This window comes from Xenopus laevis, chromosome 9_10L (genome assembly GCF_017654675.1).
Source record: "Xenopus laevis strain J_2021 chromosome 9_10L, Xenopus_laevis_v10.1, whole genome shotgun sequence".
NCBI lineage: Eukaryota > Metazoa > Chordata > Amphibia > Anura > Pipidae > Xenopus > Xenopus laevis.
The window spans coordinates 94786507-94810448 of NC_054387.1; the positions used below are offsets into that span (position 1 = coordinate 94786507).

At 38.1% G+C, this 23942-nt stretch overlaps 1 protein-coding gene across 1 annotated transcript in view; it reads left to right on the plus strand.

The window, feature by feature from the left end:
- The window catches only part of wipi2.L (WD repeat domain, phosphoinositide interacting 2 L homeolog), a 38847-nt gene extending 15179 nt beyond the window's left edge, over window positions 1-23668 (plus strand). Inside the window, 8 exon segments of the mRNA NM_001086850.1 lie at window positions 201-298; window positions 3357-3449; window positions 8702-8772; window positions 8857-8964; window positions 12048-12212; window positions 13660-13767; window positions 16791-16918; window positions 23017-23668. Coding sequence (NP_001080319.1) covers window positions 201-298; window positions 3357-3449; window positions 8702-8772; window positions 8857-8964; window positions 12048-12212; window positions 13660-13767; window positions 16791-16918; window positions 23017-23129 — 884 coding nt within the window. The 3' untranslated portion in view covers window positions 23130-23668.
- Window positions 23669-23942: the final 274 nt, after the last annotated feature.

The following is a 23942-nucleotide window of genomic DNA, read 5'->3' on the forward strand; positions in this document are numbered from 1 at the left end:
AAAGTTGTTTAAAACAGGTAATTCAATAATATGCTAACATTTATTTAAAGGTGAACACCCCCTTTAAATGGTTAAAGTAATACAGTATTTCATATCGGTCACCCCAATTTAAATAATCTGTGTTAGATTGTATTTAACAGAAGCATTGTTATGAAAAGGGAGTGGCTGGTATTTGCTTCAAAGGATTTTGTATTTTGCAGGGCTGTGTTCGCTGTCCATTAATGGAGAAAATTGCTACCTAGCATATCCCGGAAGTGCATCCATTGGTGAAGTCCAGGTGTTCGACACTGTTAATCTGGTAGGTGTTCTACATAGAAAGCACAAAAATCCCCTGTGTCAGAGAGCTCCTTGGGCTTGAGTGAGGCCTTGGGATGGTGTCTAGTAGGAGTAATGGCTAAAACACAAATTATGTAATTAGAAGGCGCAGAAAAATCAAGGAGCATACATAAATTGTCAGAGGTCCAAGTAGCATGCTTGAAGAGACAAAGCAGGTTGATTTAAAAGAAGATTGTTGAGAAGAGGCTGGAATTGTAAACTCAATTAAAATGGTGCATATTGCAGTTGGCTTCATAAATGTGCTTTATATTCTTGTAGTCTACACTTTTGAAATTGCCACATCATTTTTAGAAGGCTTTGTAGTTTTATTTAAATATACTGGAACAGGTCATGGTTATCTATTATGCAGGACTCCTTCGAAGGAGACCGATTCAATGGGGCTTTGCTTAGACTAGTAATAAGGGCCCATTCTTGCTCATTCTTATGGGTATAATTGACTAGGGGAGGAGTTAAGAGGGCTGAATTTTGCTAAGGGGCTCATCTATGTGTCATTTACTGTTCTCTGGACTTGTGGTTTTGCCTATATGTAGCATTGGCACAGTGTTGCAGTATTCATCTCTTCTCTAGCCAAGACTCTTTTTTTACTTCAAATGCCATGCACACTTCTGCAATATTTCCTTTCTGTAGGTCTGTTTATCACAGAAAATGCAAGGCATTGGTGAACTAGAGTCTTGGCTGGGGAAGGACTGATGTCTGTAACACTATTATAGTGGTATATGTTGTCCAACCCATAATGTAAGGAATAACATTTAATAAATATATTTTTAATATATCCCCACCAAATATGCACTACAAGAGATGGAGTCATATTCAAAACAATACCTTCCCAGGTTCAGTACCGCTAATGGGGCAAAGTGTTAGCAAGGAAAAGGTGTAAATTTAGTTCCTACAACATTAAAAAAGACATTAAGTCCATTTCTTCTGCTCTCTCATGTGTTATTGGCCAAGCCTATGTAAACATGTCTGACATAATGGTCTAAATTTCTAAAAAATGGGTATTGAATTCTCATTGCCAGTATTGTTCTTTATGCTGTAAAGGTGAATGTGGCCTTGGCTCACACAACACACACTGGTCACATTAAGCAATGTTTACTTACTTGGCCAAATAGGGTTGAACTGGAGCCCAGAGTATTAAATCTTTCTCACCTTTTCTAAGTTTTGCTGGCATTTTCATTTATTCCCAGCAATAAGAAATATAGGAAAGGTTTCCTGTAGGACTCTGGTATGGGAACAGGGAAAAGACAAAAACCAAATGTATTGCCACAGATAAGCAGAAAAAATCCTGGGAGGCTGCCAGTTATACTGGACTTGCAGAGAGAATTTTTACAATGTATATTGGAGAGCGATCGCTTATAGATTCCCTAAAACAGCCAAATAATCTGGGCTTTTGGACTGCATGGAGATGGAGGTTCAGCACAGTCTTTCTGTGCTTTCCTTCAGCCTGTATGTATCCACTGTATTGTTCTTTGCTGTCAATTTATGAGCAAAGTTGGACTTGATGAATGTTTGTGTCTTTTTAACCATGACTATGTAGAATTCCTAACAAACTAGTAACAAGGCAAATTGATTTCGGTAATACAAGGTTGATCAGTAAGCAATGCAGACTCGTGCTTCACAATTTACACACCATTTTGATGATCCCCCCCTAAGCTTAGGTTTTATCAGCAGCCCAGAGCACACTGAGCACGTGCAATGCCACTGGCAGAGAAAAGATGGCCGAACAAGATTTAAGACTAGAAGCTGCTGTGGAGAACTTTAAAGGCATGGGTTATTACTGTTATAGGGCCACTAAACCTTTCTGCTGGTACAGAAATTTTAGTATGTTTAATACAATATTGCCAATATTCACACCAAATTGCTTAATCACTCTGCTGACTCCTCTGGCCCCTCAGCATGCAGTAAAGGGAAGAATGACTCATTTATGCAATGCACTGTGTAACGTACAATTTTGGACACAATTCGTTGTTTTTTTTACTTATAATATAATGTTTCCATGTTGCAGTGTTCACATGCACACTTCTATAATAATTATAGCTATGCTAGGATTTGCCCTTTGAGCAGTTTTGTCTAAATTGTTTAAATGCAGACACAGATACTCAACATTTTCAGATTGTGGATTGCATAATGATTGTGGCACTCTGTGTTAAAATGACATATGCACATAATTCTTTATTTACACATATACTGCACCTATTGATGCAGCCTGCAGGAATTACCACCACCTCCAGGGTGGCACTTGCTAGCTCCAGGGTTCCCTAGAGCAGATTGGACAGCAAAATGGCTCTTGGCAAATGTACACACAAATGCAATGATACAGCTGCATACATTTTTGTACTACTGCACTGCGTAAATTAACTCTGACGTGTTGTCGGGCAAAAGCTGCAAACCTGTAAAGGGCGATTTATTACATTTTCACATTTGATTTTGATTCTTTTCATTCTCAATGTTTTATTTTATTTTTTTTAAAACATTATCACACTTTTTAAAGGGGTTGTTCGTCTTCCAAACACTTTTTTCAGTTCAATTGTTTTCAGATTTTCAGATTTCATTTAGTTTATACATTTCTCAGCAGCATCTCTGGAGTGTTAGAAACTATTGTATCAATTCTAACCATTGCCTTTAATGAAATGCAGGGATTCTGCTCAGCAGGGACAAACATAAGAAATGTTTCCACTAAATGTATCAATTTAAAAAAGTTTACAGGGTCGGCGACCCCCCCCCTCCCAGAAGGCCTTTGGAAGGTGAAAAATGACACTTTACACTTCAATGTTAGAAAAACGGTTACACATAGAAAATAGAAAGTAATTGGGAAAAGTCTTTATTTCTAGTGAACTATCTGAAAACAACTGAACTGAAAAAAGTGTTGGAAGGTTAACAACCCTTTTAAAGGCTTTACTCCTGTACAAAATATTTGTTTTAACTATTTGTTTCTTATTCATCTGGAATTGAGGCTCTACCCTGTGACCATGGATATATACTGTAGGTTCTAACTTTCTATTAATGTTATCGTCTGGTTTCAGAGAGCTGCCAACATGATCCCTGCGCATGACAGTCCTCTAGCAGCTTTAGCTTTTGATGCTAGTGGGACTAAACTTGCTACAGCATCAGAAAAGGTAAGAATAATTTTTTAATAACCATAAAATAATTGCATTTTAAAACAACAAAAAATACTTTTTGCTTTCTGGTGTAAAACTCTTAAGTTCCATGCAGTATGCCTGCCACTTTGCAGCACTATTTGACTAAATTGGAAAACTGGGCAGAAAAGTGGCAAATAAGGTTCAATGTTGCTAAGTGCAAGGTTATGCACTTTGGTACAAATAATATACATGTGAGTTATACACTAAAAGGCAGTGTGTTGGGACATCCTTAAATGAGAAGGATCTGGGGATTTTTGTGGATGAAAAACTGTATGTTTCTAAGTATTGTTACTCAGTGGCTACTAAAGGAAAGAAACTACTGGCATTCTAAAGTGCAGGATGCCACCCACGGTATATCACAAATTGCAGGCCCTCAACCATTGCCACCAGCAGGGGCCCTATTGCAGGATGCTGCCCATGACTTTCCCGATTGTAGGACAAGCTTTGACAGGGGGAAACCGCTTGAGGACCACACATGATTAAGGCAATGCTGCATGCCTTGCCTGTACCATATGCTGAGAAGTGTCTTGGTCTTGGGATGCTTCCCAGCTATCGGGCAATCTTACCCTATAGTTATGAGTGCAAGATTCACTGAGGATACGGCATCACATTTCAAGGCACAGTGTGGCACCACCACTTCGTTAAAGGGGAACAAAAGCTTCCTTAACATTGTTTGCTGCAATGTAAGTCCTCCTAATAGTGAAGTGATTCTCTAGGGTTTTTATTGCTGTAAAGGCATTCAGCTTCTCATGAATCACTCTTCTAACGGTCCTACCTGCAGTCTCTATTGCGCATGTACTAAAGTCCCTTCTACTTAACTGCCTGTATCATTGACCAAGAGGGGGAAAAAGCAATCGGAAGTGAGAGACTACAGAACTAAGCTTGATACTGCCCTGGGCAGTGGTGGTGTGGAATGCTAGGAATACATTGATATCACTGTACTTCTACAGCGAGCTTTGGAAGACTGGAGCATTCAGAGAACATGGAATCAAAGTAAGGGGAAACAGCAAGTGCTTTTATCAGTGTTAAAAAAATCATGTTAAAATGCAACATACATAATTTTAACATTTCCTTGTCCTTGAAACAGTCTGCCTCCCAGCATTCACAACCATATCTGACCCCTCAGTATGTCATGGCTCAGTCGGGTCTCTCAGTATATCTGAAAGTTATATGCGTGGAACTAAATCTGTTTATATTATAGTATACAAAGACTACAGTGATTTATAACAAACAGGCCATTAATAATGACTGCAGAGTAAGTGCATGTGATGCACAGTAACTTATGCATTTGTGCAGCAGATCCAAGTTGTATTGTTCTGAAACTGCAAAACTTTCACTATAATGCCATTAGTACCGTTTTATATAGTTGTTTGTTACATATACATATATATATAAAGTAATGTGCTGTAAATGTATAGGGTAATGTATGTTAGTAGTTTAGTAAATTTCCCACATGCAGGATTAAGAGCATGTTTCTGTTGTCTTTTAGCTCACTGCAATAAATGGAATTACTCTCTTACCCGCCCGGCGCACTGTGCATTCATTTTTCATGTGTGCAACAAAAATGTTTCTTAATGTGAGGCCAGGTGAAAATATTCAGCTGCATCATATGTACCTGGCAAGGGACATTGAGTAACAAGTGAGACCAGCTGCATTGTGGAGGATATTATTACTCCGTTTGTTGCTATCGAGCTATTTAACCCAAAATAGTTAATGTGCACAAGAAATCAGTAGAGGTTTAACTGAGATGAAAATAGAGGACTTGATTAAGACATGCTAGCTTTTTAAAATGATAGGCGAACATGGCAACATGGTATGAGAAGTCTTGGCACTTTCATGGGGCTTATTAATCTACTAAGTGATGTGTTTTATACATAGGAAGAATCCTATTTACAGCATATCAACAGGAACAAGGACCTTGCAACTTGAAAATATAAATGTGCAATACTACAGTATGCAAAGCATATTTCAACAGTTAACTATATAGTGATTTAAAGGAGAAGGAAACCTGTAGAAAAAAAAGCCCCCGTACCCCCCCCCCCGGGAGATGCCCCATACTTTATACTAACCCCTCTTCGCAGATTCTGGCAGCATATGGTATGTCTGCACATGCGCAGTTGGAGCAATTTGCTGGTTTTCGACAACTGCGCATGTGCTGAAATTGACGGAGATTGCCGATTTCCCAGTCAGCTTACCGAGAACCCGGAAGATGGATGCTATGAAATCCGCTGCCAGAATCTGCAACAAGCAGTAGGTAAGTAAGTAGGTAAGTAAGTATGGGGCATTTTCCTACACAGTTTCCTTCTCCTTTAAAGAAGAGAGAAGAGCACTTTGTGACAAGATAAAGATTCTTGAAGGAATTTTGCAGCAGTTTTAAAATCTCTTTGCCCCTGTTTACTCCCATTACGCTAAAGTATTCTCAGTGAGGAAAGACTCTAAGCCAGAAATGTAAAAGGGGAAAGAAAACTGCCTTATTTTGATCCAACAGACAATGGGCTACAGAAAAGTGAGCCGATCCTTGAGCTTATCTTAAGAGCCAATAACAAGACTGCTTCTGACTTCTGCCACCAGTTGGTGAATATTGCACAGAACAGCAAGGAATCTTCTCCGAGCTTTCTTTTGAGAGCCATTGAGCTAAAGGATAGAACTATGTTTGTATCTCAAGAGGCAGACTCAGAGCAGCAACTTGTGACTGAATGTATACTGTTTTTTGTTTTTCACTTACTGCCATACTCTGCTGTATGAATAAAGCTGGCTATAGACGCAACGATCTGATCATATGAATCGTGGATTTGTACGATTTTCGGACCATGTGTGGAGAGTCCCGACATTTTTCGTCTGGTGGAAATCGGTCGTTTGGCCGATCGGACAGATTAGAAAATCTCTGTTGGCTGCCGATAATATCTCTGCGTGTATTGCCGATCGTACGATTTTCAGTGGGAGACTGTCACTAGCTTTGTCAGACATAAGTATCGTACGATTGCTGTCAGAGGTAGAACATTAGCTGATCTGTTCTTTAACTACTTTATTTGATCGGAATGGTAAAGACTTTGATCTGAATGGTTAGTGGCGGGTCGGGAGATGGGAAAGTCCGATCGTACATTGATTCGTACGATCGGATCTTTGTGTCTACGGCCAGCTTTACTGATAGAAAGAAACGATATAGCAGCAACCATTGATTTGGAAAGGGAACAAAAGTAACAGAAACCTCCTGAAAGCAAATGTGTGATAAGGAATGAATGCCAAATGACTGCTCAATGCAACTTGGTGTTAAGACCTACAATCATGCATGCACATCCAGATATGCAGTAAGCAATTTTGCAGCTACAAAAATAAACTGCACCAATTAAATCTTTCTTCAAAACTTTTATTGAAACATGGCAAATAAATGTAAAGGCACAGATACCTTAGAAAATCCTGTAAACCCCTATTAGGGTCAGAATGCAGTAGTCTCTCAAACACTGGAGGACCCAAACCAGTATGCTGTCAGCTAGCAGCCATACATGAAAGCCATGTCAAGTAACCTGTATCATTTACAATGATGCAGTTAAAGCATTTGCATTTCTTTGGAAAGTGGTGCCTTGTGAACTGCCAGGTTGATGCTTTTCCTGGTCAGGTTTTGTTGGAAACGTGTTTTGAGGCTATCTTAATCAGGGATGTCCTCTTTGACACTGCAGTGAGAGCAATAGTGAAACTGTACGGACCTGGACATGTGTTGGAAAAGTAGCAGATAAATGAGATTCCTTTTTTTGGAATGCATTAAAATCTGTAAAATCAAATACATGTCACACACAACACACTGGTCTGAGGAGATCATCATAATACAGAGAGAAAACTGAATCCGTAGCCAGTCTAATGAAACTAGAAGAACTTCCTTCTCTCTGCAAAAAGTAAAGGCAGATAATTGTACTAGCTAACTATTTTCTGTAAAGTAAAGGCAGAATAAAGTGCATTGTCTGGAACATTCCAGCCAATCAAAATTGTACTGTTTATATGCCAAGTTTGTGATTTGCCATATGGACGCTAAATACAGCAAAATACACTTTCCAGATTATACTAGTGTAGAAAATAATCAAACACAATATCATCCTTAGAGACAGAACTATTATTCAAAGTGTGAAGCTCATTAAAGCAAGTTACCCTGCACAAGAGGAATTGATATAAGTATATAATTTTCGGTTGAGTCTGGCCATAAAAAAGAAGACAAACTTTTTATATTTTTGTTTTTCGTGCTGTAATTGAAATGATAAAAGATTCCTTAATATGCTGTTTTAATGTTCACTTCATTTATAGTCATGTCTTAATCATATGAGCTACCTCCTCTCTAATTCACTGTATTTGGATACAGTGCCTTGAAAAAGTCTTCACCTCTCTTGGCATTTTTCATGTTTTGTTGCCTCACAACCTGCAATTTAAATGGATTGTTTGAGAGTTTGCACCAATTCATTTACAGAACATGCCTGCTACTTTGAAGATTTTTTTTATTTATTTTTTATTCTGAAGCAAACAACAAATAGGACAAAATAACCTAAATCTTTAGCTTGCATAACTGTTCACCCCCCCCCTAAAGTCAGTACTTTTTAGCGCCACCTTTTGTGGCTATTACAGCTGCAAGTCGCTTTGGATAAGTCTCTATGAGCTTGCCACATCTTGCCACTGGGATTTTTGCCCATTCCTCAAGGCAAAACTGCTCCAGCTCCCTCATGTTGGATGGTTTTCGCTTGTGAACAGCAATGACCACAGATTCTCAATTGAATTGAAGTTTGGACTTTGGCTAGGCCATTCCAACACATTTAAATATTTTCCCTTAAACCACTCGAGTGTTGCAGTTTAGCAGTATGCTTCAGGTCATTGTCCTGCTGGAAGGTGAACCTCCATCCCAGTCTCAAATCACAGGCAGACTGACACAGGTTTTGCTCAAGAATATCCCTGTATTTAGCACCATCCATCTTTCCCTTGACTCTGACCAGTTTCCCAGTCCCTGCTGCTGAAAAACTGTGGCGATGGTGTTCTTCCACCTTGTATCAGGAAAGCTCCCATACCAAATGTTAATAATCACCTTGAGGAAACCCTTTTCTAGTCTCCACTGCAGCAACACACCCTGATCTATTGTGTGATGTTGTAGGGTTGTTTATTTTGTCTATTTTATACATGTTAATTAGAACAATTCAGTCTACTAGTGGTGTTCCTATATGTTTGCCTCACTGGTCTTCTTTTCTCTCCTTTAGGGCACAGTAATTCGTGTGTTTTCTATTCCAGAGGGGCAGAAACTTTTTGAGTTTCGAAGGGGTGTCAAAAGGTAATTATGGTTTCATATGCTTGTTGATGTTTCATGTGGACCAAAATGTAATAACCTGAATTGAAAATGCGTGTTTTCACCCAGGTGTGTGAGCATTTGTTCGCTGGCTTTCAGCATGGACAGCATCTTCCTTTCTGCCTCAAGTAACACAGAGACGGTGCACATCTTCAAGTTGGAGACAATCAAAGAAAAGTATGATATGGGTATTTTTAATTGCTAAAACTTTTTTTTTTTAATTTCATTTTTACCTTTAATATTTTTTTTGTCTCCGTTCATTTGATCTGTATTTCTGAAGATAATCTCTGTGTATAACCTAGTTTACATGACTGACTATTTTCTGGCTCTTTAAAGGGTCCTCCACCCAATAAAGTTTAAAACATATTGAAAGCAAATGTAATGTTAAGAAATGTTGCAATACACGTTTATTTAAACTTTTAAATAGATGTTATTGCAAAAAAAAAACAAACTGATTTTTTTTTCTGGTTCTGAGTCTTGAGAGAATGTAGCAGAAGTCACTTCTCTTGCAGGTCTTTTAATCATCTGCTACATTGTTTCACCAGTCAGTGCCAGTAGTGCGAAGAATGTAAACCGTTGGATAGATACAGTTTTTAATAGCAATTGCATTTACAAATAACTTTTTAAGCATTAAGGTGTATAGGGAAATTGCTCAAAATCACATTCCTCTTTCTAACCCTTTAAATGCTTACATAAAGTGGTCATGATTATTAAAGAAAATATTTAAGATATTTACAGAATTCACAACAGGGTCAGATACACATATGGAAAAGAGGTCATTCACAATATATAGCTACATATTTTTCATGCACATAGTAAGGATAGTTTCACTAACAAACAGGGGAAACTGATATAGTTAATGAAGGGGCACTGAAAAACAAAAAGTTTTCAAATTCTTAACAGATATCAATATCCCCTCTGTTACTAAAAACACCAATCAAGAAAAAGAGGATGACATTATTCGGAGTATAGTAATGTCCCCTCTTGTAGTGTCAAATATACAATCAAAAAATAATCGATATATAATCAAAAAAAATCTGTACCATTTCTGAAATAATCAAGTTTATCTTCACTATTCCTCTCTTAGCATCTATTTCTCTTCATACTGTCTTCATGCAGGAGTTGGGTGTGAGATATACATTGACAGTTAGATCCAATATATCTTACAGGGGGGCTCCTTTTGCCGAGAAGATGTATTAGAGATCACTCTATTATAATCACCAGAAATCCTGTCTTTCTAAGTGCAGAATTTATGCAAAAGGCAGTTATTTTATTAGATTTTGGTTATACTGGAATCTCAAAAATATATGGTTTTGTTAGTTGCCCATCTAGTTACCTTGTATATTTATAAAACTATATTTTAATGGCATCCTGAAAGATAGCACTGTCCTTCAGATATCTACACAATCAGCAAGTGTAAAGTATGTATTCATCTATGCTAAACTTGCTTCAGCTTGACCCTTTCCTTCTCTAATTGTTGGGAGAATCTTGGTCACGTAAGCAAAGTACAGGAGACTAAGGGTAGGGAATATGGGTATAGGCATTAGTGCATGTTTAAGAAACGGATATATAGATATATATATATATTAAATATAATATAACTATAATAAATATATAATAAATATAATATATATATTCTTTGCTCTAGATTTTCATATATGTTCCAGCACCTAGGCATTTCCATTGTTTTCTGAGTGCACCTATCCAGTAGTTTATTTATTTATTTATATATATATATATATATATATATATATATATATATATATATATATATATATATATATATATATATATATATATATATAATATATATATATATACACATACATACAGACACATTTTGTGCATACTGCTACTGAAAAATGCCTTACCCTTTAAACAACACAGGGATTGTTTGTCCATATATTGCAATATATTTAAGCTGGCCAACTACGTCAAAGTCATCCCATATCTGGCCAGTCCTATGCTCAATTTTCATCTGATTCATTAAGAATTCTATTGCTTCATTATACATTTTATAAAGGGACTAAGTTTTACCTGCAACTTACTAGCTGCTTTCAAAGTAAACCTCCATACTTGGCTGCCCTTTTATTAGACACCAGTGGGATCACCTGACTATAGCTGGGAAGGGTGGGAGCTACAACATGGAGCTGGTCACTGCTCCTGTATAACTATAACAAACAAGGGAAAGTTGTGCTCACCACTAATGAGGGTGTGAACACAAAATACATATAGACAAATACAAGAGTCCTCTGCACTCAACCCATTATCAATATATTTAAGACAGAGACATTTTGTGCATACTGCTACTAAAAAATGCCTTACCCTTTAAACATATATATAATGAGTGTGTGTGTGTGTGCACACTATATTGAGGAATTATTACATTGGCCTCAGTATGTCATACATTATACTGAAAGGATCAACACTTCTGTGTTTAAATTTGTTTTTTATTATTATTTCATTATGCAGTATCTGTGTTACAACATGTTTGCCTTCCAAAGAAAGACCTTTTCATATTTATATAAAACAATATCTATATCTACATTTATCATTACGGGTCAAAGCTTTTAAGCATGAGTAGCCATCATGCTTACACTGCTCTCACCCCTTTTTCCAATTCTAAATTCTTTTTAATCCATATTGTGACAGCGTACAAAATGTTCAAATACAAGTATGGGACCTGTTATCCAGAATGCTTGGGACCTGTTTTCCTGATAATGGATATTTCTGTAATTTGGATCTTAATACATTGTCTGCTTTAAAACCATATAAACATTAAGTAAACACAATAGGCTGGTTTTGGTTAATGATTAATTGTGTTCATTTGGATCAAGTACTTTTTGAATTTTTAAAAATGTGGATTATTTGGATAAAATGGAGCCTAGTGAAGACAGAATTTTCGTAATTTGGAGCTTTCTGGATAACAGATGCCATATCTATATACTTTATGTTTTCATGAATGCAAGCACAGATGCTCAAACAAACCCATTCATTAAATGCACTTGAAATGCATTCTTTACAGTTGAGTATAGTTCAGTGCTGCTGCCTGCAGCCGTTCCTCTGGTGGGCTATTAGTGGCCTAGTAGCATCTTTTGTTGTGGCCAGACCACCAGCATGTACCTTTTTTGAAGGGATACTGTTCTGTTTCAAGAATGTCGGTTTATAAAGCTTCTAATCTGCAGATTGCTATATGTGTTCTCTTTGTAAAGGTACCACAGTTATCAATCACAATTTAAACTTTTGTTTATTTCCTCAAGACCTCCTGAAGAACCTACAAGCTGGACTGGATATTTTGGAAGAGTCATCATGGCATCTACAAGCTATTTACCTTCCCAAGTCACAGAGATGTTTAACCAGGGCAGGGCATTTGCAACTGTACGGTTACCTTTCTGTGGACACAAGAACATCTGTGCTTTAGCTACGTAAGTCCCTTTGTTTTTGAGTGCACGGGGTGGTTAACGTTGCTTTTTTTTTTTTTTTTAATAGTTTTTTGCCTGCCTCTTACCAGCTTTTAAATAGGGGTCACTGACCCCAGCAGCCAAAAAAAACGATTCCTTTGTGAGGCTAGAATTTTATTGTTCCTTTTCGTTCCCTCTACTAATTATATTGCAGTCTTTCGTTCATGCCACTGTCTGGTTGTTAGGGTATATTGAAATCTAGATAGTTGCTGCAATGCGAAACTGGAGAGCTGCTGAACAAAAAGCTATGCAACTGAAAAGCTACAATAAATAAATGAAGACTAATTGCAAATGGACTCAGATTATCAGAATATCTACATCATAATCAAAGGGCAACTGTCACGAAAATTTAATATATGCTTCAGCATACTGAAAAAATAAGTTTTCGATCTATAATCAAAAAAATTCTCTACCATTTCTGTAATAATCAAATTTATCTTCACTATTCCTCTCTCAGTATCTGTTTCTCTTCATTCTTTCTTCCTGCAGTAGTTGGGTGTGAGATATTCATTGACATCTATTATATTATATATTATTATATTCATTGAGATCTTTTATATCTTACAGGGGGCTCCTTTTGCCTAGAAGATGTATTAGAGCTCACTGTATTAAAATCACCAGAAATCTTGTCTTTCTACATGCAGAGTTTGTGCAAAAGGCAGTTCTTTTATTAGATTTTATTTATACTGGAATCAGTTATTGAATGAGCTCTAATACATGTGCTAGGAAAGGAAGTGCCCCCCCCCATAAGATATATTGGATCAAACTGTCAATGAATATCTGACACCCAACTCCTGCATGAAGACAGAATGAAGAGAAACAGATGCTGAGAGAGGGAAATAGATGCTGAGAGAGGGAAATTGAATATAAACTTGATTATTTCAGAAAGGATTCAGAATATTAAATTGATTGTATTTAGAAAGTCTCTTATTTCAGTATGATAAAGCTTATATTAAATTTTCGTGATAGTTCCCCTTTAAAGGTGAACTACCCCTTCAACAGAACACTAATTGATGGAAGTCTACTGGGGACCATCACCATGGGATGATCCTATTCATCCTTTGATATTTTGCCACATGTGTGTTGTTCAGAACCAGCTACTCAGCCCTAAGGAGATTTTTTCAGATTTATGCTGAAGGTTTAGTCCATCTGCTCCCAAATCGACTAATTAATAAACACAAAGGCGTTGGGTAAAATTCAAAGATTTACTGTTTTTAGCAAGTAATAAAATAAAGTGTTAAAGGACATATTGCTTCGGATTCTGGGGAAAGCGTTACAGGAAAGCATCACAATTAATTTTGTATCTTGCCCATTTTTTTTAGTAAACAATGATCAATTTTGAGCTTAAAATACATGATCAGATTAAATAAATATTTTAGGTGGTTGCATACTTACCTATTGTTGCTTTTAGGATTCAGAAGATCTCCCGTCTTCTGGTTGGGGCAGCAGATGGTTATTTATACATTTACAACTTTGATCCCCAGGAGGGAGGGGAGTGCACTCTGATGAAACAACACAAGTAAGAGTATTTCTGTTTTTCTTCATTTCCATGTGTTACATATAACTATTTAAAGACACCTCTCCATTAAATTCGGCCCTTAAGTTTATTATCCAGCATCACTGACCTTCACTAGACACAACAAATGTAAAACTCCCTTCGACACTTTCTGACTTTGTCTCTATCTTCCTCCATCTCTTTGTGTGTCTTTGCCCTCCCTATCTTTGTGCATCTCTTGTCAGCTTGGGGACAAGACCAGTACTGGTATAAGATCCCTTATTGAGAAACCCATTATCCAGAACTAAAGTTTTAAGCATATAAATTCAAATTTTTGTAATTAAAAATAAAAAAGTTTGTTGTATTTGAGGGTAACTAAACTGCACAAATCCATATTGATGGCAAAACAATCCTATTGGTCCTAATGTTTCAGTGATTTTTTGCGGATTTTAGAGGAAAATGGTCATTTATAATGCAGCATGTAGTGTGCAAAGTGCTAAATAAACAAGCTGCACTCTGCCAAACTTGCAGCAGGCCCAGTGAATTGAGCTCTGTCTGCTCAATTCACATGTACTGGAAGGCTCTTCAACCATATACACTGGCTGTCTATCTGCACATTTATTGTCATGCCTTCCAGTACATTTTGTATGTTTGCAAAGAGTTCTGATTTTATAGTGTTGGATAGTTACTTTAATTCCCCCAGTTACAGGTATGATGGCAGTCACTCGTGCTGCTGATGGTAGCCGCCATGTATTGGGCTACAGCTGTATGCTTGTGGTTACCAAGTTCAATGGAGACTCACTGGCACTGGCTTTATCAGCAGACCTGTGTGTGTTTTGTTTAGGCTTCTTTAAAGGACAAGGAAAAGCAAAAAAAAAATAAAATCCCATGTTTACTTTTTTTAAGAAAACCTGACTAGTGGCTTGAAAAAAGACAGAGAATGGTCTGAAACGTTGCCAAATGTTTGGGGTCAGAGCCCATGTCCTAATAAAGGCATTTTAAGAAAATAAACCATTGATTTGTGCCGTCAATAACTAATGTGGTAAGAAATCTGACTGTATGCAGTGAAATTCTCACTTCATTTGCTGCTGTGGAAAGGAATTGTCAGACGGTCCCTAACTGCTGAGCAGGGAAACAATCATACTTATGAACAGCAGGGGGAGCCCCCGCTTACTTCCCAGCCGTGCAGAACTCAAGCAGCTTTGTTTATTTCCCTGTAGAGCAGTCGGCGACTGTGTAGAGATTTGTATTGGATTTTATTTTTGCCTTACTGTTTCCAACTCCAGCTGCAGGGAAAAAGATCATGGAGCCAGATTTAAACAGATAAACTGGGATTCTATTTGGAGGATACTTTGCTGCAGCCACTGGTTCTGCAGAGTTGGAGAAAGTTTGTATTAAAGGACATGTAAACCCTATAAACCCTTACCATGTCTTTAGGTTAGGCACATATTGTCTCTGCATTGGGTAAGGCAGTATCTGTATCCCCTCTGTTAGCCTGCACTGTAGTGTTTTCCTGGATGCAAGATGTGCTTCAACCAGGTCGCCATTTTATATTGGCTACATCATCATTTATATTTGCATGTATGCGTGGGATTATGCATATGAGTGAGATGGATTATGCACGTGTGATCTGGATTATGCATGAGTGCGTGGGATTATGCATGAGTAAACAGGATTATGCAGGAGTGAGTGGTATTATGCATGAGTGAGCAGGATTATGAATGAGTGAAAGGGATTATGCATGAGTGAGTGGGATTATACATCTTTACTGTTAACCTTTTAACAACCAGAGTGGCAATTATCTAAAGATTTCAAAGAGGCCGTTCACTGATTACATTTTTATGGGGGGGGAGGGGGGTTTACATGTTCTTTAAACAATACAAAAACTATAAAATCCACATTAGATTACATGACAACACAGGACCCTGTACAGTCTGTATATTCTGATTATTAATCAGTCTTGCTGTATTGGCTTCTGGCAGATATTATTTGACTTGTGCTGTTTTGATAATTTATGCCAACCCCTAAATTTAGCCTCCCAACTGAAGCCCAGACCACACTGAGCATGTGCACGGTCTTGCAAAGATGTATAACAAAGTTACAAGATGGTGACCCCCTGAGGCCAACTTTGAAAGTTGTTTGATTAGGCTTGTGGTGCAGTAAATTCATGTTTATGTGTAGTATACAAAATACAGCATTTCTAGCCTTATTCTATTTTACACTTTCCTTGTTCTTTAAATTGGTTTGGGACAGAATTCAGCTTCAGCTAGGCTCTTGGAGCTCTGTTTAATTAGTGGAAATGGCTTTTTATAGCTTTGTCTCTTCTTGTACACATCATCGAGACTAAAGCTGGAGCCACACCAGACATTTGGCAAGGCATTTGTACGTAAATACTGTAGCTCTGGAAATAAGACAGAAGTTTGGTGATGGAGACTGTTTTTGTAAGTTCCCCTCATGTCAGTAATGACATCTCTGGGGCTTTTTCCCTGCACACCCGAAAAACCACAGAGCAGCGAGTATGGGAGAGATCGGGGGGGGGGGGGAGTTTGAGCTAGAGTTTGGAGGAAGAGGGAATTCCAGCATGCTGGCAGGGAGTCAGGCCAGGTACTATTGCCTTGGATAATCCTGCTTGGCTCAGCTCTGCCAGTAGCACCTCATTTAAAAGTACAACTTTGCCTCAAAGGTTTCTAGTTTCCTTCTCTCTATTGTCCCCAGAATGTGCCCTTCATGCTCACTCTTGCTCTTATTCTTTTTCCTTTTAATCAGAAGTGTTTAATCAGGAAATGTTTCCTACATGTGGATTGTATTTCTTATGTGCACAAGCTGAAGATCAACACCAAACACTTAGTTGTCTAATCATTTGGCAAAGACAACTGCGGTATGTGATGGGGGTGTACTCAGGCTCATCTTGTAATTGTAATATAGTCCATTTAATCCATCAGTTGCAGCTCTAACATCTAATTCATTCATGTATATTTGTAATGTACAAAAGCTTTCATTTCTGTGCCTCTATCATGGAGTTCAGTCTGCATTTTTTCAATTTTAAGGCTTGATGGGAGCATGGAACCTTCAAGTGAAATTCTTGAGTCTTCATCCCACGACAGGCAAGTAGGGGCGCAGACGTATAGCGCTACAGTGACAAAAACGTATCCACCGCCATCTCCAACAAGACATGGTAAGCTCAGCCTGATTTCCATCTTTTCAGTTTGAAGCTTTGTGAGACATATGTAAAAATACAAGAGCCTGTAGTGCAGTGGGCGACCCCAAGGTTTAGCTTGAATTCCTATTGTCAGTATTGTTATTGTAAATCATATTGCTCAGTTGGAAAGATAAACTGAAATAATAATTTCAAGACTTTATGAAATATTCAGTTTTAAAAGCACCTAATCCCAACGGCAGGCAAAAGATTTCTAATCTGCAGCATCTAGTTTCCATTGTAGGTAGAACAGGCAGACTAGTTCCCCCCCTTCCCAGGTCTGGCCGCCCCATCCTCACTTATCCCATGCACATTTCTTGTCTTATTGGGAAAGAGCCTGTGGCTGAGCAGGAAATCAGTGTAGAGGCTGAGTGGAAATAATAGTTCTTTAATGTTTTGCTATCCGCACCTCCTAACATGTCATCACTTCAAAATAAAGTCTGCATTTTAGATGTGCCGACAACTCCAGTAATTAAAAATGTATATGTCCACAAGAAAGAAACTCAAAGAAGAGTTATTCATGTCGCACAATTCACATGAGAATAAATTGTCATTTTGTGGGAAAAAAGGGGATGAACAAATCAATTCATAAGTGAAACCATTTTATTACTCTAAAAGGGAAATCTTTGGATACAACAATTTACTGCACATTTACTGACAATCACGCAAGAGCCGGTTCTGATCAATTAACCACACAACACTTTATTCACTAGATGCACTTTATTAATACACTATATATATATATATATATATATATATATATATATATATATATATATATATATATATATATATATATATATATATATATATATATATATATATATATATATATATATATATATATACTTCCCCCAAATCCCAGCACTCACGCATGCCACGTGAAACTTCATACGATCCTCTCCCAAGGAAGCCGCACTACTCAGGACTTATTGTGAAGTAATACTTTTATTGAACACACTAACGTTTCACCAGCCTTTGTCAAAGTAACATACATTAAAACATTTACCCTTAAATACCCAAACTATGGCGCGAACATATCCCCAACCCTCCCTCTCTGACGTAAGCACATGTAATTATCCTGATTTAATATATCCTCAACTAGTGCAAATGCATGCTGTTATAGTTTGCAATTGTATCGAACTCGTCTTCTCAATCATTAAATCAGATCCCCAAATGGTAACAAATATAACAAGTAAGTATCGCTTCACTTGTCACTACAGTAATACCCCGATACAGTGTTGCAATTAAGCCCCGCTGGCTCCCTGACATTATGAGCAGTATCTGTATATAAAGCTGCCAAGTCACATCATCAAATACATATCCGATTCAAATAATAATCATATCAGATTCAAATAATAATATTAAAAGCTTACCGCTCACGTGTCACCACCACCGACGCACACCCGTGATGGCCCATCAATAGTGTCTCCTGCTCCCAATGTTTACCACAAAATGAGAGTCGGAACCAAGTGTGATCCACCGTCTATACGATCCCCGTGAAAACAAATAAGATCAGATCGCCCATGTAAGTGACAGAAAGCCCCGTGTTCCATGTGTTAATCCATAGTATTGCGTGTAATTCGCCGCGCACAGCAAATGCGTCAGCATAGTGTCGCCGTATGATAGGCTAAAGCAATTCATTCATTCCCCGTGAGTGTGTCTCCCGATCTGTGGACACTGGCCGTCTCCTGTCAGTTAGGCGTCCTGTACCACAATCAAATCGTGCATCTGTCAAATATATACAAGTGCTGGGACAATTATCGGATCAAGGTGAATCCCATCATACCGTGTCACCATATAACCACATCATGGAAAAAAAATCATGATGTGACTTGGCAGCTTTATATACAGATACTGCTCATAATGTCAGGGAGCCAGCGGGGCTTAATTGCAACACTGTATCGGGGTATTACTGTAGTGACAAGTGAAGCGATACTTACTTGTTATATTTGTTACCATTTGGGGATCTGATTTAATGATTGAGAAGACGAGTTCGATACAATTGCAAACTATAACAGCATGCATTTGCACTAGTTGAGGATATATTAAATCAGGATAATTACATGTGCTTACGTCAGAGAGGGAGGGTTGGGGATATGTTCGCGCCATAGTTTGGGTATTTAAGGGTAAATGTTTTAATGTATGTTACTTTGACAAAGGCTGGTGTCGCAGCCGAAACGTTAGTGTGTTCAATAAAAGTATTACTTCACAATAAGTCCTGAGTAGTGCGGCTTCCTTGGGAGAGGATTATATATATATATATATATATATATATATATTATTTCACAAGGAATTATAATATGGTGTCTACATCATGTACTCTGTTAAACATAAGAGGTTTTTGGATGAAGTGCACTAAGGAAATTCCCTTTAAAGTAATTGATTTGTTCATCCCTTTTTCCCCCACACATAATTTATTCTCATGTGGATTGTGCAACATGAATAACTCTTCTATGAGTTTCTAAAAATTGAAATTTCTAAAAATGGAAATAAGAAACAAGGGACTGCTCCCAAGTTCTTTTGGTGGGTTTTCTCACATAATACAAGATGGCAGAGGAGAGCTCAGACCAGTTAAATGAGCAAACTCTTCTGCTGCATCACCATGTCTGACGCCAGTGTTCAATAAACAATGTCCTGACCTTAGCGTTGGAATGGAAGACCATTTTGCACAGTTAAATTCAAAGGTGTCTCTCTAAATGATGTTCTGTCTGGACCTGACTGCAGTAGCAAAAGCTTCCCGGGAGTCAGTTCTACAAAGACTCTGGTGCTTTCATTACAGACATTCAACTAGTGTTCTGGATTTTAAAGTGAAAGGCATGGATTTTTGGGTACTGCATGAAGATACACACCTTTGGCAACAGTCCATCTTTTGCAGTTGCCATCTGTGGGCTTGGGTGTTCTGTTCAAAAATGTTCAGTGGAATATGGTTCAGATGTCGAGTAACTCGTAGATAGAGACCTCTAGGTGGATTTCTGTTTAAATCTTTAACCTCAAGTGCAGCTGCAAAGGCATTGGAATTGTCCCCTGCTCAAACCTCCGCAATATATCTTCCAACTGCTGAGAAGTGATGGAAGCCTTAAATGAAGAGACTTTGTAAAGCAATGTAAAATATTGCTTCCATTGGATCTCTGGGTCTTAAAATCGGATCCCTTTGCCTTTCAAGTAAACAGGGAAGAAAACACCTTCACTCATAAAGGTGTCCTGTCAACAAGAAATAGCCTGAATGATCTTATAAGATGTGCACCACTAGCCCCTGAGAACTGAATGATCAAAACTAATTGCCGAGGGCTTGCTACTGTAAGTGCCAGTTTAGCCCATTAGTAAAAACAGTGTTTTTTCTCTTTAAAGGAGACATGCTGCCCTAAGAAATAATTCAAACAAATCCATGGACTTGTATTAATATTGATGCATCTTGACAGGGTGATATGCAAGTGGAAATAATATGCCCAGTTGCACTTTTAGCAACTTTTCAACTTAAAGGAGAATTCAACCCTAACGTTAAAAAAAAAAAAAACCCTCCTCCCCCCAGCCTGTGTTATTCAAGGCAAATGCCCCTAACATTTTACTTAGCCCTCAGTGCAGATTCAGGCATCGGAGTTCACGGGCGCCATCTTCTTCTCTTCAGAAATCTTCGAAATGAGACCGGCGTGGTGGCACACGCGGCAACTGCGCATGCGCCAAAACTCAAAAATTGCCAAAGCGCCGGTCTCATTACGAAGATTACTGAAGTGGCTGAAGATGGCACAGATGAACTCCGATACCTGAATCTGCACCGAGGGGTAAGTAAAATGTTAGGGGCATTTGCCTGGGGTAACACTTAGGCTGGTGGGAGGGGGTCTGTGTAGGGTAGGGGAGTATTGGTTTTTAATGTTAGGGTTGAATTCTCCTTTAAAGGGGTTGTTCACCTTTGTAACAAATTGACAAATCTAACAGTTCACATGAATAGAACAAACTTTTCCATAGAAATAGTTAACAGAAAAAGTACAGTTCAAGAGATATTCACCTCAGAAGTGTCCCTGTACTAATCCTTCAGTTCCACACAGACCCTGTGCTGGGAGGGGGTCACTGACCCCCAAAAACACTACAGTGTTCACTTCCTCTTCCTTATATGACATCACACATTGTACTGGCAGCTAACTTAACTCCTATTGGCTATGTCTGCTGTCAATCTGCCACTGCTTCCTGTGCTGGGGAATTTGAGCAGCATTCAGGTACTGAAGAGAAACTGTTACAAGTTTGTGAGAGGGAGGGGGAGTGTGGGCTGTGTACTGCAGAGACTTCAACTGTGCAGATGGAGGGGATCAAGGTGCTTGGGACCAGGAGTTTTCTGGATAATGGATCTTTCTGTAATTTGGATCTTCATACCTTAAGTCTACTAGAAAGTCATGTAAACATGAAATAAACCCAATAGGCAGGTTTTGCTTCCAATAAGGATTAATTATATCTTAGTTGGGATCAAGTGCAAGGTACAGGTATGGCATCTGTTATACAGAATGCTTGCGACCTGGGGTCTTCCGGATAGCAGATCTTTCTGTAATTTGGATCTTAGTACTAGAAAATGGTGTAAACACTAAATAGAGCCAATAGGCTGGTTTTGCTTCCAATAAGGATTATTGAGCGCACAAAATGTTCAAAAAACGTACCTGCCCTCATCACTGCTCTGCCTGTCACTTAGGGCTGCCACCTCACCCTTTTAAAACCAAACACATATGAAATCCACAGGCTGCATGGCTAATTAGCAATTCATTTAGATGCATGATACATGGCTGCACAGAAATCAGTTCAGTCTGCAGCATCTAAATGAATCTCTAATTAGCCATGCAGGCTGTGGATTTCATATGTGTTTGGTTTTAAAAGGGTGAGGTGGCAACCCTACTGTCCCTGCTAGATGTGTAAGTTACATACGTTTCTAAGCAAGTCAGTGCTGGTTTTGTTGCAATTTTGTAAATAACTGACATTATGCTTAATGCCAAAGGTTGCCAAACAATTTTGCTCCTTCCTTTTCTGCAGTATTTGTCTGCATGGCTGTGTGATTGTTTGTTACAAGGCAGGTTTGTTTATATGCTGCGTCTGTTAACCTCTGCCATTACAATTGAGTAATCAACCAATGATCATTCAAATTATGTGACTGGTTACAGTTCACAAGCAACCAATAAATTACTAGGAGGAGGGCAGTATCAACATCCAATAGGAAACAAGTAAGGGCAAAGCCTGGGCATGATGATGTCATCATATAGGAAGTTCTTGGTGTGTCAGGTTCAAAATAGGCCACTCCCATCACTTCAGAAAACTGGTCAGAGAGACAGGAGAAGGACTGAGTTAATAGCTATAAAAATTAGCTTTTACATTGGCATTTTTACTTTTTGTTATGGAAAATGGTTTTTCTAACACATTGAGAGCATTGTTAGTGGTTTCATAAGATTTGTACATTGAAGGTGAACAACCCCTTTAAAGGGGTTGTTCACTTTTGAGAGAACTTAGTATGATGTAGACTAGAGAGTGATATTCTGAGATAATTTGCACTTTTATTATTGAAGGTTTTTGAGTTATTTGGCTGTTCATTCAGCAGCTCTTCAATTTGCATCTTAAGCAGTCTGGTAACTAGGGTCCAAATAAACCTAGCAACCATGCATTGATTTGAATAAGAGACTGGAATATAAATAGGAGAGGCCTGAATAGAAAGATGAGGAATACCAAGAAGCAATAACAATACATGTGTAGCCTTACAGAGCATTTGTTTTTTTAGAAGGGAGTCTGCGATGCCTATTTGAAAGCTGAAAAGAGTCAGAATAAAAAGGCAAACTATAAAACTATAAAACATAAATAATGAAAACCAATTGAAAAGTTGCTTAGAATTGGCCTTTCTATAACATAATAAAGGTTAACGACCCCTTTAAGTATATAGTTAGAGAACATTTCTGAGAGCTCCTGTGAGCTGTAGTGTACAATGTAATATGCAAACATTCATTTGCTTATAAATTGGAGGTCCGTCCCTTTAACAATCATGCTGCATGTCTTGTTTATTTCCTTATTTACCTCCTTTTAAACTGTCCTCCAATTCCATTTGCCACTAGCCTATGCTGATGATCTGGGCGCTGTCGGAGGAGCCAGTGAGGAAGATGAAATGGGCAATCTTCGGCTAGATGAGGATAATGAAAACCCACCTATGATTCTACAAACCGAGTGACGGGATTTGCGTGAGCTTTTTATTTCACAGAACTCTGACACCTCCAACTCTTGTCCCCCCTTATTTGCTGCTATAGACTTGAAGAAGAAATGAGGAGCACTAAGAGATGACATCTGCAGTATCTATAGTCTCCATTCTAGGAAGAGGAGGGGGTTATCAACTCAAGCAATTTTCTTTGATTTCAGTGGCTTCTAAGTCCTTTCTGTTTTAACAGCTTTGCTTTTTGTTGCCAAATTGTACTTGCACCTAGCGTTGCATGGCATCGTTTGCAATTCACACATAAAAAGATACAAAACTGCTAAAGGTATCTGACTTTGGGTCCTTCTTTTAAACAGTTGAATGTGTGTATATTTCTTTCCATGTGTAATCTGTACCAATCTCTGTGTACAACATATACAAAATATGACAACAGATTTTAAAATAAGTTTAGGATGAGGCATTAAGCTCAAATTACTGTTTTCTTCGATGTTATGAGAAGGTAGGCCAAGTGGGGGAAACTTTCCCGTACCTTGTGTATTCATGATGGACCATTTAATAAATAAAAAAAAAATCTGAATGTGACCTGCTTTTTTCTGCAAATGTTATTCCTCTGTCAGGTGAAAGGTGCTCTGAAGCAATTTATCTAGGACTTCAAAGGTTTAAAGGACCAGTAACAGCAAAAAAAATTAAAAAAAAACATTCGTTAGTATACATCAAAAAATAAACACCAAGACAAATTAAACGTTAAAATTGCAAAGCCTTTATTAAGAAATAGTTTACCGCAACTCAATTCCGCTCTTTTACAGAAAAGGCAACAGGGCGACGGTCCATCCT